Consider the following 15,856-nt stretch of genomic DNA (forward strand, 5'->3'; position numbering starts at 1 on the left):
ATTCAATTAATCAGAGAGTACAGGTACTTTGATCATGTTTACATCTGCTCCAACTCCTCCAGACTGCCCCTCCTTTCCAACCCACCCAACTTCTTGTATTCTTACAAAAATTTAAGCCTGTCAGGTACAGTTCAGAATGCCCATATACTTTTAGAAGTGTGGCCTTTCACTAGAGCAAAGTTGACTTACCTTAAAGAAAATTGATTCTCTCGCTCTTTCCCAGAAGCTATAAATTACCAATCCCTCCTTAGGGAAGAATGGGACATCATGCTCACCTATCCTTTTCACGACAGGATTTGGTCTGGCTTGATCTAGCACAGATCTTCAGTGTGCTGCCACAACTACTGTGAGTTCACATGTGAATATGCTATGCTGTATCCAGAAAACACCACTTCCTTGTAGTCATCTGCTAACTCTAGATTCTACACTTCTTTCACAAAGATCCCTGAGCCTTAGCAGGGAAGGTGAGATATAGATATTCCATCTAAGGCTGATCCTGCATCAGTCTCACATCGTTTGCACCTGGACCAGTTGTGAAGACTCTGGATTTTTACATCTCTGAACTCCAATGCTCTCCCCTTCTTTACTAGCTAAGCTAGTAGCCACACTAAGAATCAGCTTGAAGACACACGCATACACACACTTACATACACACATATTCACACAAACACAGTGGCCTGGACTCAGATTCAGAGACAAGGGTCTTCTTGAGTGGCAAATATGAGCCATGCTGCAGAGGAAATCTACAGGTGATTATAGAAGGGACTCTGTAGACTAAAATATTGGACGAGGAGAATGAACAGCTGTGGGTGAATACAAACAAGAATGCTAGAATGGAAGACTGCACAGCCAGGACACACAGAGTCAATGACCCTGTCTCCTAAGCCTTTCGCTTACAGCTGTATTTGAATAGAGTTTAGGAGAGTGGCTCATTATCTTGAGGTAGTAAACCTTATCATGATACTTGTCCTTTCTGAGATTGCCCAAATGGAGTGAAGCACCAGAGCCACTAGAAGTTAGGCTTTGGTTGTATAAAGCATCACAAATTACGGGGTTATGCTTCAAGCCATTAGAGTCTAACTTATATAAAGTAAGGATGTTCCTTTTTCCCTTTTTTTCTCTGTAGTAATAGGCTTTTACTTGATAGCAATTTGAAACCATTAATGAAATTCCGAACCTACAGAGGAATGTGAATTAGAACCAGATAAGGATGTGAAATTTCAGAGCAACTGAAAGAAAAAGGTCAAGGTTGATGATGACAAAACACACACAAAAAAAGAAAAAATCTCAAGGAATTCTTGAGTTTGGGCTGACCTTTTTAAAGAATACTTACTTGCATAACATTGCTCAGGGACATGATGACCATATTCTAAAGCATTTGAAAGATAGGAAAGCCTTGAGATACTGAACTCAATGACAATTTCATAAAAGAAGTGCTAACAAAAGGATAAGGTCATATCCAGATGATTCTTATGCCTTTTCTTTCGATGGACAGAAATTATTAGTTGCACAAAATGCAAAGTAGATTAGAAAAAACGAAAAGAATGTCATCAAAAACCACTAAAAGAGTCAGAAACAAAGAGTTTGGGGAAGTTCATACTCTATAAGAATTCCCAAAGACACTTCAATTTTTTGTTCCTTTTGAACTTTCTGAACTCTGGGTACTACTACTCAGGAAATCCTGGATGAAGACATAGAAACTGGACATATTTTGGATGGCCTATAATCTTAAGATCAGAATTATACTTTACAATGTTAGCTATTAAGGCTAATGACAAGATTTTTATGAAGATAGTAAAGAAACAAATTCATGTTATCATATTTTTTCTTTTTTTTCAGTTTTTATTTTCCGAGACAAGGTTTCTCTGTGGCTTTGGAGTCTGTACTGGAACTAACTCTTGTAGACCAGGCTGGCCTTGAACTCATGGAGATACACCCGCCTCTGCCACATGAGTGCTGGGATAAAAGGCGTATGCCACCACCACCCGGCCCCAGGTTATCATATTTTTAAAGAATTCAAAAGCTTCACCAAGCTTTCTGAAATGTTGGCTCTAGTAAGTCTCTTCAGAATACCTGCATGTAGAAGAATTCAAATAGATTCATATTTACCACACTACACAAAATCATGTCCAAATGGATCAAAGACCATAACCTAAAACCAGATACACTGAACCTGATAGAAGAGAAAATAGTAAATAGGCTTGAATTTGGCACAATAGACAATGTTCTGAAAAGAACCCCAGTAGCACAGACACTAAGATAAAAAATTAAGTTGGACCTCATGAAACTGAAAAGGTTCTGTAAGGGAAAGGACACCATAATTGAACACAAAGAGGCAGCCTACAGTATGGGAAAAGATTTTTCGTAACTCCACTTCCGAGAGAAGACTAATATCCAAAATATATATTTTAAAAAAACAAATCTCCTGAGTGAATTGGGGGTGTGGGGATCATAGGAGAGGGTAGAAGGCAAGAGGAGAAGGGAAGGGTGTGGAGAAAAATGTATAGCTCAATAAAAACACTATATATATAAAGAATTCAAGAAACTCTATATTTAAAAACAAAATAATCTTTTTTTAAAAAAATAGAGTATAGATCTAAACAGAGAATTCTCAATAGAGGAATCTCAAATGGCTGAGAAACACTTAAAGAAATGTTGAATATCCTGAGCCATCTGGGAAATGCAAACCAAAACTAATTTGATATTCTATCTTATACCTGACAGAATGGCTAAGAATAACAACACAAGTGACAGCTTATTCTTGTGAGGATGTGGAGCAAGGGGATACTCCATAGGAGTCCAAAATTGTAAAGTCACTATGAAATCAATATTGGGTCCCTTAGAAAACTGGGGCTTGATCAGCTTTATTCATGATAGTCAGAAACTAGAAACAACCTAGATGCCCCTCAATAGAAGAATGAATAGAGAAAATGTGGTACATTTACACATGGAGTATAATTCAGTTTGTATTTTTTAAAATGACATATGTGTTGGAGAGATAAATCAGTGGTTAAGAGCACTGACTATTTTTCAGAGTGATGTAGGTGGGTCTTCTTTTTATGTGTTGCTTTCATTGGTTAATTAATAAAGAAAACTTCTTGACCTGATAGGTCAGAACACAGGTAGGCAGGGAAGACAGAACAGAATGCTGGGAGGAAGAAGGCAGTGAGGAAGACACCATAGCTCTCCTCTCCGAGATGGATGCAGGTTAGAATCTTCCCAGTAAGCCACCACCTCATGGTGCTACAAACATTAATAGAAATGGGTTAATCAAGATATGAGAGTTAGCCAAGAAGAGGCTAGAAATAATGGGCAAGGCAGTAATGTAATTAATACAGATCTCTGTGTATTTATTTCGGGTGTAAAGCTAGCCAGAGCGAAAAGCAGGCCTGTTCACCTTATCACTACATCAGAGGTACTGAGTTCAATTCCCAGCAACCACATGGTAGCTCACAACCATCTGTAATGAGATCTGGTACAGTTTTCTGGTCCGCAGGCACACAGACAGACAGAATATTATATACATAATAAGTAAATAAATCTCTTTTTTTAAATGACAGTGAAATTTGCAGGCAAATAGATGGAACTAGAAAAAAAAGTCATACTGAGTAATGTAACCCAGACTCAGAAAGGTAGTATAACAGAGAAAAAGAAAGATAAATATGGTACATATTCAATTATAGATGGATGTTAGTCATTGAGTAAATGATAACCAAGTTACAATCCATGGACCCAGAGAGGTTAGGTAAACAAGAGGGTCTAGGGGGGACTCAGAGATAACCCTAGGAAGGGGAAATAAAATAAATTTTGTGTGTGGACTGGGAGCAGTTGGGGACAGATGTGGGAGAATCAGGAGTAAGGCAATGAGGTGGAGGAAGAGAGTACAGGTAGAAATGGCTAGAATTGTGGCTTTGGGGGTGGTGTGGAAACCTAGAATATATGAAGGTGATCTTAATGAGTACTCCTAGTAATGGGGGATACAGAGTCTCACATGTCCTTCTCTCATGGCCAGGTGAGACTTCCAGAAGTGGGACTGGGTTGTATTCAATAAAGTTGTTGGCCAAGGAGGTCCCATGGAAATCCTCAAACAACCCAGGTTGTTGCTAACACAATGGGTTGCTCTCTTGAAACTGACAGTGGGGCCCTATTGCTGAGGACAACACCCATACAACTCACTGAACATGGAGAATTGCATCTGGTACCTACATGGAGGCTTCACCCCTACATTCTAGTGTCTTTGGTGCATGCAGGTACTCTGAAGGCTACCAAAAGAGAAACATAAAAGCCAACTCAGCCATAAAATGTTTTACCTTCAATCTGTCCTACCTGCAAGATATACTAGGACAATGGTGGCACAGAACTTGTGGGAGTAGCCAACCAATGTCTGGTTTGACTTAAGGCCCACTCCACAAGAAGGAACCCATACCTGACACTGCTTGAGTGACCAAGAACCAGAGGATAGATACTCCAGAGACCTAAGATAAAAACCCAACACTATTGGTCTTTTAAAAAAAAGTATCCATAAAATTATTCCCAATTGGCAGGTGGTGGTGCTGCACACTTTTAATCCCAACACTTGGGAGGCAGAAACAGGCAGGTCTCTATGAGTTCAAAGCCAGCCTAGTCTACAGAGAAAGTGCTAGGACAGGCAGGACTGTTTAATAAAGAAAAATTGTCTTAGAAAACAAAAAAAATGACTCCCAATGAAATTCTGTTATATTCATAGATCAGTGCTTTATCTTCCAGCAGCATATGGGAACAGATGCAGTGACCCACACCCAGACATTACTCAGAGAGAGAGAGTCTAAATGGGAGGTCCATCAAATCCCTCCTCTTAAGAGCTCGGGGGATCTCATGGAGATTGCAAGAGCGAAAGAGGATGGAGGACAACAAGAGAACAATATAAATCAACTAAGCAAACACGTATAAGCTAAAAGAGACTGAAGCAGCAATCACAGGGCCTACATGGGTCTGCACCTGGTCCTCTGTATATATACTATAGCTATTAGCCTAGTATTTTTATGGGTCTCCTAACTGTGAGAACAAGTGGGTCCCTGACACTTGTGCCTGCTCTTGGGACTCTTTTCCTCCTGTTGGACTACCATACCCAACTCCAACATGATAGTTTTTGTTTAATCTTACTATGTTTTATTTTGCTATGTTTGGTTGTTATCTCTTGGAACCCTGCCCTTTTTTAATGAGAGACAGAAAGAGAGTGGATCTGGAGGAGAGGAGATGTAAGGAGGAGGAACTGGGAGAAGTCTAGAGAAAGAAAACTATAATCAGAATGTACTGTATGAGAAAAGAATCTATTTTCAATAAAAGGAAAAAATAATTTTTTTAAAAAGTTGTCTGCCAGCTTGAAGTTGTGGTGGTTATTTTTCATGTGAGAGACTTTTGAATTAAGTTGTATTATCAACGAACTATGTAATCATAAAAATCTGATGTCCCAAGAAATGATTTCTAGTAAATTATCCCTACATTATGATCTAGTATTTCCTTTCATATGCTTACTTCCTGGCTGTATTTTTAACTTTAGTATAAGAAGGAAGAGGTGGAACCATAGTCTCTATCATTTCCCTCATCTCCTCCTTCCTCTTCATATACTAAATTTTAAAATGCGTCCATGAAAATCAACCATTAAACACACACAAAAAGAAAATCCACAAGGTGGTATCACCCATCATGTAACAGCCATTAGAATGGCTATTATCCAACCACATTTCTACCGCATACCTTGTCCTGTTCCCCATCACCTCTCCCCAGCCTACCTCTTATTTATTCCTCCCAGTGGATAAGGGTTCTTATGGGGAGTCAACAAAATCTGGCACATTAAGTTAAGGCAGGACTAAGCACTTCCTCACTGCATTAAGGCCGAGCATGGCATCCTAACATAGGGAATGTGCTCCAACAAGGCAGCTCATGTACCATGGATAGATCTTGATCCTACTTCCAGGGCCCTCTGATAGTCTAAGCTCTAGCACTGTTGCCCACATATGGTCAGTTGGGTCCCATGGAGACTCCATAGCTGTCACTCTAGAGTTGATGAGTTTCCATCAACTGTCTCTGTAGATTTATCCATCATGATCTTGAACTCCCTTGCTCAAATATTCTTTCCTCCCTCTCCTCAACTAGATTCCCAGAGCTCATCCTGGTGCTTGGTTGCGGATCTCTGCATCTGGTTCCATTACATACTGGATAAAGGTTCTATGATGACAGTTGGGGTATTTACCAATCTGATTACAGGAACGATCAGTTCAGGCACCCTCTCCACTATTGCTAGGAGTCTTAGCTGGGGTCATCCTTGAAGATTCTTGGAAAATTTCCTAGTCCCATGTTTCAACATAAAATGAATTTAAATAGAATAAAAAATCAAAACAAAACAAAAATAATGGCTATTATCACAACTAAAACAGGTAATGAATGTTGGTACACATGTGGAGAAATGAAACTCCAGTGTACTTTAGTAGGAATACATACTAATTCAAGCATTCTGCAAAATAATACAAGAATTTGTCAAAATATAAAACAACTACCACGACATAACAATCACTTTTATGAGTACAAAATGAAATTTCTTCACTCTATGTCCATTGAAGCATACTCATGTAATGACATATGCAATACATGGGAATATTATGCTGAGGAAAATAAGCCAGACACAGAAAGAGAAATACCATGTATCTTGTAGTCATATCAGAGTGCCACAATAGCCCAGCATGGAATATAATAAAAGTTTATTTATTTGTGGATAAACTCACAGTAAGGGTACCAATCCACAGTCCCGTGTGCACTGGAAACTTGAATCCAAATCCAGCAGAAAAAAAGGGCCATGCATGCTTTTCACCTGTACTTTATAGTACCTTAGATCGTTCCCAAAATGGGCTGGTATCTAAAAGACTATTGGCTGAAAGAATTCCCACACCACCTCCACCTTTTGTCTGAATAAGAGGGTTCTAAGCTTAATATATACAATAAGAACAAATATCAAGTATTGTCCAGGGAAAAGGAGAGGCAAAAACATACATAAAATTAGAACTACAACCAGCATAAACAACATCAACCAAGAAACGTCCAGTTTATGGTAATTAGCAAACAGTGGAGATTATTTCAATAGTTATCCTATCCTAAGGAGTCTAAGTCTTATATTACAAATGTCTTCACTTAGTCATGGAAGGAAAGTAGCTATGACTATCTAGTCTTCATCTCCAAAGACTTGAGTAGGGAAATAATATTACCTGAGTAAGCAGGAAGTGCAATCAAGTGACTCCCAAAAGGTGTAAGAAATGACATGGGTTGGTAGAATTAATGTTATCAAAATGGCCATCCTACCAAAAGCAACTAGCAGATTCAATGAAAAAATTCCAACACAATTCTTCACTGAAATTGAAAAAAAAACAATTTTCAATTTCATGTGAAAACACACAAAAATCCAGGAAATCTAAAATAATACTGAATAATAAAAGAAGTGCTGGGGATATCACATCCCACATTTCAAGTTATACTACAAAGCCACAATAATGAAAACACCATGGTATTGGCATAAAAATAATCATGTTGAACAATGCAATAGAACTGAAGATCTAGATATAATTCCACACATGTATGAACACCTGATTTTTGACAAAAAAATCAGAAACAAACCCAAAAACCACACACTAGAGAAAACACAGCATCTTCAATAAATGGTGATGAGCAAAGTGGATGGGTGCATGTAGAAGAGAGCAAATAGGTCCATATCTATCACCCTACTACAAAATTCAACTCCAAATGGATTGAAGACCTCAACACAAGGCTGGATACCCTGAACCTGATTGCAGAGAAAGTGGCAAGTAGTATTGAACTCATTGGCACAAAAAACATTCTGGACAGAACACTATTAGTGCAAGAACTAAGATCAACATTTTAATAAAACAGAACCTCTTGAAACCAAAAAACTTCTACATGACAAAAGACACAATCATTAGAACAAGTGGCAGTTTACAGTGTGGGAAACTATTCCAACTACACATCCAACAGAGGAGTAATATCTAGAATACATAAAAGTAGCTTAAAATGAACACCAAGCAAACAAATAATCCAGTTTGAAATCAGAATATAGAGCTAAATAGCAAAATGAAACAGAAATGGCTGAGAAATACTTAAATCAATGTTCAACATCCTTAGTCAGCTCGGAAATGTAAATTAAAACTACATTGAGATTTCAAATTACCCCATTCAGAATGGCCATGACTATGACAACTCTTATACATGAAACATTTAATTGAGGCGGCTCACTTACAGTTTCAGAGGTTCAGTCCATTAGCATCATTATGGGGAGTATAGCAGCATACTGGATGATTTGGTGCTGGAGATGAGAGTCCTACATCTTGCAGGCAATAGGAATTCAACTGAGTGTCACACTAAGTGAAACTTGAGCAAAAGAGACCTCAAGGTCCATGCCCATGGTGACTGACACACTTCTTCCAATAAGGCCACATCTACTCCAACAAAGCTACACCTCCTAACAGTGCCACTCCCTGTGAGATTATGGGGGCCAATAACATTCAAACCACCACAGAATTGTCTTACTTAGGATTTGTATTGCCATGAAGAGACACTATTATACACAACAGCTCTTATATAGGAAAACATTTAATTGGGGCTGGCTTATAGTTAATTAGTTCACTGTCATCATGGCAGAAAGCATGGCAGCATTCAAGCAGACATGGTGCTAGAGAAGGAGCTGAAATTTCTACATCTTGAGCCAAAGGCAGCAGGAAGAAATTGACAGTGGGCCTGAATTGAGCATTTTAAACTTCAAAGTCTGCCCCCCTCAGTGGCACACTTTCTCCAAGAAGGCCACACCTACTCCAACAAAGCCACACCTCCTAATAGTGCCACTCCCTATGAGCTTCTGGGGACCATTTTCATTTAAACTGCCATATTCCACTCACTGCCCCCTATAGCGGGTACTCATAACACAATCCAAAACTGCATTCAATCTGACTTCCAAAATCCTCCTAGTCTTTGAGTCTCAAAAACGTTTACAAGTCTAAATAAAGTTCAAAGTCTCATCTGAGATTCATGTAATCCCCTATAAAATCGAAATGAGAAGATCACATATTTCCTACACACAAGGCACAGAATATACATTACCACTCCAAAAGAAAGGGAAAACACTGAGCCAAAGCAAGACTGAAAACCAGCTGGACAAACTCCAAACGCTACATCTCTATGACTTATAAAAGTGCTCTTCAGCTCTCCAACTCCTTTCAGCTTTGTTGACTACAACACACTTCTCTTTCTTGGGCTGCTCCTACCTCCCGTTAACAGCTCTCCTTGGCAGGTATCCCACAAGTCTGTCATCTCCAACATATTAGGGTCTCCAAGGCAATCCAGGCTTCACCTTCACAGCTCCATGCAATGACCTCTCTAAGCCTCCATTAAGAGACTCCCCTGACACATGCTTACCTCAGCAGCTTTCCTTAGTCACTGGTGGAGATTTCCCATAAGCTCTTTTGGAATCCTTCACTCTAAAGCCAGAACCATGTGGTCAAAGTCGTCAAGTTCTGCCGTTTGCTGGGGCTGAAACATGGTCCTTTGTTCAGATACATTTTCATCAGCTTCTGGTTTTGATTGTTTCCTCACTGCCTAGGCGTGGCTGTTCCTTGACTCTTAAAAGAAAAGCCTGATAGTAACTGGAATAAGCAGTGCTAACTTTAGAGCCAACAAAATTAGTCCTCTTCCCCCACCACACACATCTATAAACTACAAATATCTAGCAATGGTGGGGTCCTGTGAGCCCCTCTCATCTGTGTTGGAATTTTGATTAGCTGGTTCATGGGCAGATCTAGTGCAGGTAATCACAGCTGTTGTGGCTTCATGAGTGCAGACAACTACTTTATGTCCAGATGACAGCATCTCACAGCACACCTCCCCATCCTCCTTGTCCACTTCCTCCTTCATGCTGTTCACTGAACCTTAGTGCAGTGAGAACTGATAGCTTGATGTAGACGTCCCGCATGTGACCAATTACACACAATCTCAGCACTTTGCCAGTTGGATTTCTCTGCATTAACCACTGCCTGCTGCTGAAAGAAGAAGCTTCTCTGAGCAAAGTTGGGAGCAATTAATACAAAACTCTCCAGTTTAGCCTCGGGCAGATTTTTTTTGGACGAGGGCAGAACGCAGCAAAATTCTTAATAAAAATGTCAAAAGATCAGTCTCTAGAACCCATACTAAAATTCTTCTCCTCTGAAACTTCTTATGCCTGGCCCCACAGCTCAAATCACCCTCAGCACCACTGTCTTCCATGTTCTTACTAGTTTGACCTATTAAACCCCCTTAAAGTATTCAACCGCTATTCTAATCTGAAGTTGAAGAGTAATAGGTCAACTTGTAACAAAATCCACTTATTTGTTTTTGCAGGGGAGGCTATTAGCTTCATTTTGACTTGTTTGTTTTGTTTTGAATTTTTCTTTTGGATGATTGTTTGGGTTTGTTTGTTGGGGGAAGGAGGAAGGAAGAGATCATGAAGTTCGGTGGTAAAGATGTGGAGAAGTTTTAGGAGGAGTTTGGGGAGGAAGGAAATACAATAAAAATAATACTGTATCATATAATTTTAAATAATTTTTAAATCACCCCAAATGGGTACAGGATTATAATAAAAATTTCCTCATAGAAGATAATCAAATATCCAAAAAATGAAAAGAAATGGTATTAAATATCACTAACTAGTAAGAAATTAAAATAAAACTACACTGAAATGTCATCTCATAATCATCATGAGGCTTTATTATGTGCTATTATGACTATCATGAAATAACTAAGGCAAAGTAAATTTTAGGGAACTATGTTTATTTAACTGATTATCCCATGGATTTTCAGGGGAATGGCCATCAGCTTTTTAGTTCTGGAAATGATCTCTTGGCAGACTGTATGTTTGGATGGGGATTACATCACAAAACACAAGCCAGAAAGTGATACAGAGCTCCAGAGTTCTTTTCCAAAGTTTCTTTTTACAAATTATCAGAAGTCCAGTTAGTCCAATTAGGGCTACTTTACGTTCTAGTGAAAGGGGCCCCTTTCAGTCATCTTCGAGTCTTTCTATGGGCACCAAGTTTTCTGTCTCACTGCTTCTTTAGCACAGCCACACTACAGATGAATTTTCTAATACAAGGACACCTGGGGACACAGTCATACCCTAAATCACATCCAAATCATAACATTCTGGCAGAAGAAATATGACAGGGACACCGCAGAGTCTATATTTTACAAGATCATACTGCAGGAAGAAATCTACATGCATACACTGTGAGGAGCTTCTTCTGAGCTAATCTTAGTCTTGATGCCATCCAAACTACTGGTTCAGGAGGAATCTTTTCACAGTGACAAAAAGATGATAAGTACAGACACAACACATAAATCTTAGAGATAAGACTGATCATCTAACCAGAGAGGCAGGACTACACTTTGAAATGACTGCCTCCCTATACTTCTCCTCCCTATATAATCTACTGTTTAAGGATGAGAAGGAAAATAGATCTGTCTCCTCAGATTGCTTGCTTTCTGAATAAAGAACAGCTTAAAGATTCAATTCCTGTTGTTATTGCTGTTGTTGTTGTTGTTTTGTATTTGTGAAGGGCAGGACAACAGGCCTATTATAATTTGATACTTGGCCCTCCCAGGTTCATCTCCATTACATAATGAAAGGCATATTAATTCTTCCAGTAGTCAGTATCTAACTCTAATGTTACATCACAAGCCTGCCTCTTTAAGAGGCTGGTAAATCTAGGAGACAGGATCTAACATCCTAGAGAAATCAGGCCACAATCCCTACAGTTCTCTCTTTTGGATAGAGTTTAAAAGGGATGTTGTGCTGCTTCCTCTAAAGGAAATATAAGCTTATGATCCTACCCAATACCTGACACTTGAAATATAGGATATGCCAACATAATCATATGGAAAATCTCATTAACCTCCTAGCTAATAAAAGTCAGAGTATTTCCTTTATTCAGGGGACTTCTTTGAAGGTTCTCTTTCTTTCCCCTTCAATCTCCCTGTTAAGTTGTCGATGACAGCTATATCTCTTACTCTTTTATTTTAATATCTCTTTTTAAGATTTTATTTACTTTTTGGTAATTTCATATGTGAGTACTAACTTCACATCATTTCCCTCCTTGCTCTCCTCCCTCCTATTCTTCCCATATTTCCTACTTCCTCTCCCTCTCAAATTCATAGCCTCTTTTCTTTAGTTATTATATATAAGTATGTTGCAATAAATACATAAATACAGCTTGCTGAATCTATTTAGTGTTGCTTGTATTATGTCACTAGGGTTGACCACTTGGTTGATGTGGGAGTGTCATCTATCTATCTGTTGCTTTCATTGGTTAATTAATAAAGAAAACTGCTTGGCCTGATAGGGCAGAATTTAGATAGGCGGAGTAGACCAAACAGAATTCTTGGAGAAAGAAAGCTGAGTCAGGCAGACGCTATAGCTCTCCTCTCCAAGATGGATGCAGGTTAAGATCCTTTCTGGTAAGCCACCACCTCGTGGTGCTACACAGATTATTAGAAATGGGTTAATCAAGATGTGAGAGTTAGCCAATAAGAGACTATAACTAATGGGCCAGGCAGTGTTTAAAAGAATACAGTTTCTGTGTAATTATTTCGAGTAAAGCTAGCTGGGAGCCAGGCGGCAGGAAGCAGCCCGCTGCTCCTTCAATACTTGGTATGAGATAATCAATTAGGGGAGGGAGATCATCCCTGAAGAATATGTATTCTCTTTCTCTCAGCAGTTATTAAATGCCTAATGCTCTTCATATAGGGTGGTACACAGATAGATTTCTCCCATCTACATTGCCAAGCTGTATTGTCATTGATAAGGTCTTACTTAGGCAACCATATTGTAGAGAATACAATACAACCATATTGTATTCCTGGGTATAGCTTCCCAGATATATTATATAAAAGGCATGATCTACTGGCTCTTACAATCTTTCTGCCCTTCTTCCTCAATGTTCCCTGAGCCTTAGGTGTAGATGTTATGGTATAGATTTGAAAACTGGGACTAGGTCTATTGTTCACTGCATTTTGACCATTTGTGGCTTTTTACAACGGTTTTCAACTGCTTCTTTTTTTTTTCTTTTATTTATTTTTTATTCTTTTTTAATTAAAATTTCCACCTGCTCCCCGTTTCCCATTTCCCTCCCCTCCTCCCAAATATTGCCCCCTCCCCCCAGTCCCCTCCCCCTATTCCCACTCCTCTTCTCCTCCCCCCACACCATTCCCCCTCCCTCTCGATACTGAAGAGCAGTCCAAATTCTCTGCCCTGCGGGAAGATGAAGGTCTTCTATCTACGTCCAGGAAGGTGAGCTTCTAAACAGGCTAAGCTCCCACAAAGCCAGTTCATGTATTAGGATTGAAACCTAGTGCCATTGTCCTTGGCTTCTCATCAGTCTTCATTGACCGCCATGCTCAGAGAGTCCGGAATCAACCCATGCTTATTCAGTCCCAGACCAGCTGGCCTTGGTGGGCTCCTAATAAATCAGTTCCACTGTCACAGTGAAACTTCTTTGATGAAGAGTGAGAAAATTTCTTTCCTGGTTTTAAGGGACTGTTTCTTTCCCTTTAAACACCTGCCATGCTGTCTCCACTACAATAAACCATCCCTGTTTATGCTGTCTCATTTTAATACCTCATCATAACAGTCATGGCCATAAATCTCTCTCTATTAATAAAGATATGCTAAGGATGGGTAATTTCATGATGGTTGCTTCCTTTATATTTACCATTCTTTTTAGTGTACAATATCAAAAACAAATTATATATTTCTAAGATAATAATGAAGAAAATATATTGGCTAAGTTTTAGCATCTCCCCCCCAAAAAGAAATAAGCAGTTAAAAAAGAATAAAAATAACTGAGTATAGAAGTGTGATGTGGGATTCTCCTCTGTATGCTATGAATATGTTTTATTATCATTAGTTAACAAAGAAACTGTTTTGGCCAACAGCCAGACAGAACATAACTAGGTAGGAAATCCAAGTAAAGATAAAGAAGAAAGGAAAGTGGAGTCTGAGAGACTCAACCAGCCATAGGAGAAGCAAAATGTGAGGTGATAAGCCATGAGTCTCATAGTAAAACATAGAAGAATGGTAATGGGTTAATTTACTTTGTAAGAACTAGTTTAAATAAGCCTGAACTAATAGGCCAAATAGTATATAATTTATATTAAGCCTCTGAGTAGTTATTTTAAAAGCAACTGCAGAACCAGCCAGGATAAAAAAAACCTCCAGTTACACTTCTCTAATACTTTCCTTTTCTGAGTCTTAACCCAAATTCCCAAATGTTTTCTTTCTAATATTCTGGGCATTTTTTCTAGCTAGCTCAACTAAACTTCAATGTTTGCATTATCAATCCAGTGGCTCCTTTCTGATGATGTGATTTCTCCTTCTCCTACATGCTCCTGATGTCTGCCATGAGGTTGCTACTAGACTTAGGCTAAACCCATGCTCACAGACAGGTCCTCAAATTTCTAGTACTATGACATAATAAGCTTCTCCCCTTTAGGGTACCTCTGATATTTTGTTGGGGAAAAATAAATTAAAGTAGAAGCTTTCCTAGAAAAAAATAGAAAACAGTATTAATGGTGATGTGGAAAAAATTAGAAGCACTGTATGTTTCTAGGAAATATGTAGAATGGGCCAATTACTGCTGCTGATGATAATAATAATAATACTCTGAGCACTTGGCATGAAGAAACAGGGAAGTTAGCTCAAGATCATCCTTGGGAATATAGTAAGTCTAATGTCAGTCTTGCTACATAAGAAACTGTCTGTTAAAAATGTAGAATACCCGAAAGAATTACCAGGGGTTTCAAATAAGTCTTTTTTAACCTATGCACACCAATAGTGAAGGACAAAATAAAAACTGATTATTAATATTCAAAACAGAATTATTCAAAATAGCAAACCTGAATTAATTAGTCATGCTTTTATTATTTGAATGAAGGTTTGGGCACAGAGAATAATTCTTTTTATTGGGCTAGTCAATACATAGTTTGAATGGGACATATGTATTCCAAAAACAAACAACCTTTCATGAATAAATCCCACAAATAAAGTCCACAAAACCAAGCAACATGTTCTCTGACACAAATCACCACATGGCCAGATGCACTATTAAGAGATTCCATCATGACGCGTGCGAGCAAGGTCAGACGCAGGGAATCTTGTACCTCACAGCTTAAGAAATGGCTTTGCTTTCAGAATATGCACTGCACATGTCTCGTCTAAGTGCCCGGATCTTTGGTGAAGTGGCCAGGCCTACCGATTCAAAGTCCATGAAAGTGGTGAATATGTTCAGGGAGCAGCCCTTGGCCAAAAAGAAAGAGACTTATGACTGGTATCCAAATCACAACACGTATTTTGCACTCATGGGCACACTCCATTTCCTTGGCCTCTACAGACATGAGCATCAGGATTTTAAGGATGAGCAAAGATGTCTAAAGAAGCTCCGTGGGAAGGTGAAACCAAAGAAAGGAGAAGGGAAAAGAGCTACAACAAAGAAATAGTACCAGCTTGTCAGGAAAGAAAATGTCTTCCTCAATGACTAAGAAAGTGTATCTTGTTATCTTTTCATATATTAGAGGAACGTGACCTTCCTCAGTAGACACCAACCCTGTGTTCACATCCACTTCAGTTAAACTGTAACTGGTTTCTTGAAGATATTCTAATTCTTCAAAATTATACTTACTTTGGTTTTGTAATATGAAGTTTACCTAATTCTCTAATGGAATGAATAAACTATTGTCTTGTGATTTGTTTAAAAAAAAAAAAAAGAGATTCCATCATTATATTTGCAAGCATGCC

The 15,856-nt window shown here is 38.7% G+C and overlaps 1 protein-coding gene across 1 annotated transcript; it reads left to right on the top strand.

The window, feature by feature from the left end:
- The first annotated feature begins 15,221 nt into the window (after positions 1-15,221).
- On the top strand, positions 15,222-15,558 carry LOC130868306 (28S ribosomal protein S33, mitochondrial-like). The gene has a single exon (XM_057760573.1). The coding sequence runs from the start codon at positions 15,238-15,240 to the stop codon at positions 15,556-15,558; it is 321 nt and encodes a 106-aa protein (XP_057616556.1). The 5' UTR covers positions 15,222-15,237.
- Positions 15,559-15,856: the final 298 nt, after the last annotated feature.

This window comes from Chionomys nivalis, chromosome X (assembly GCF_950005125.1).
Source record: "Chionomys nivalis chromosome X, mChiNiv1.1, whole genome shotgun sequence".
Classification (NCBI taxonomy): domain Eukaryota; kingdom Metazoa; phylum Chordata; class Mammalia; order Rodentia; family Cricetidae; genus Chionomys; species Chionomys nivalis.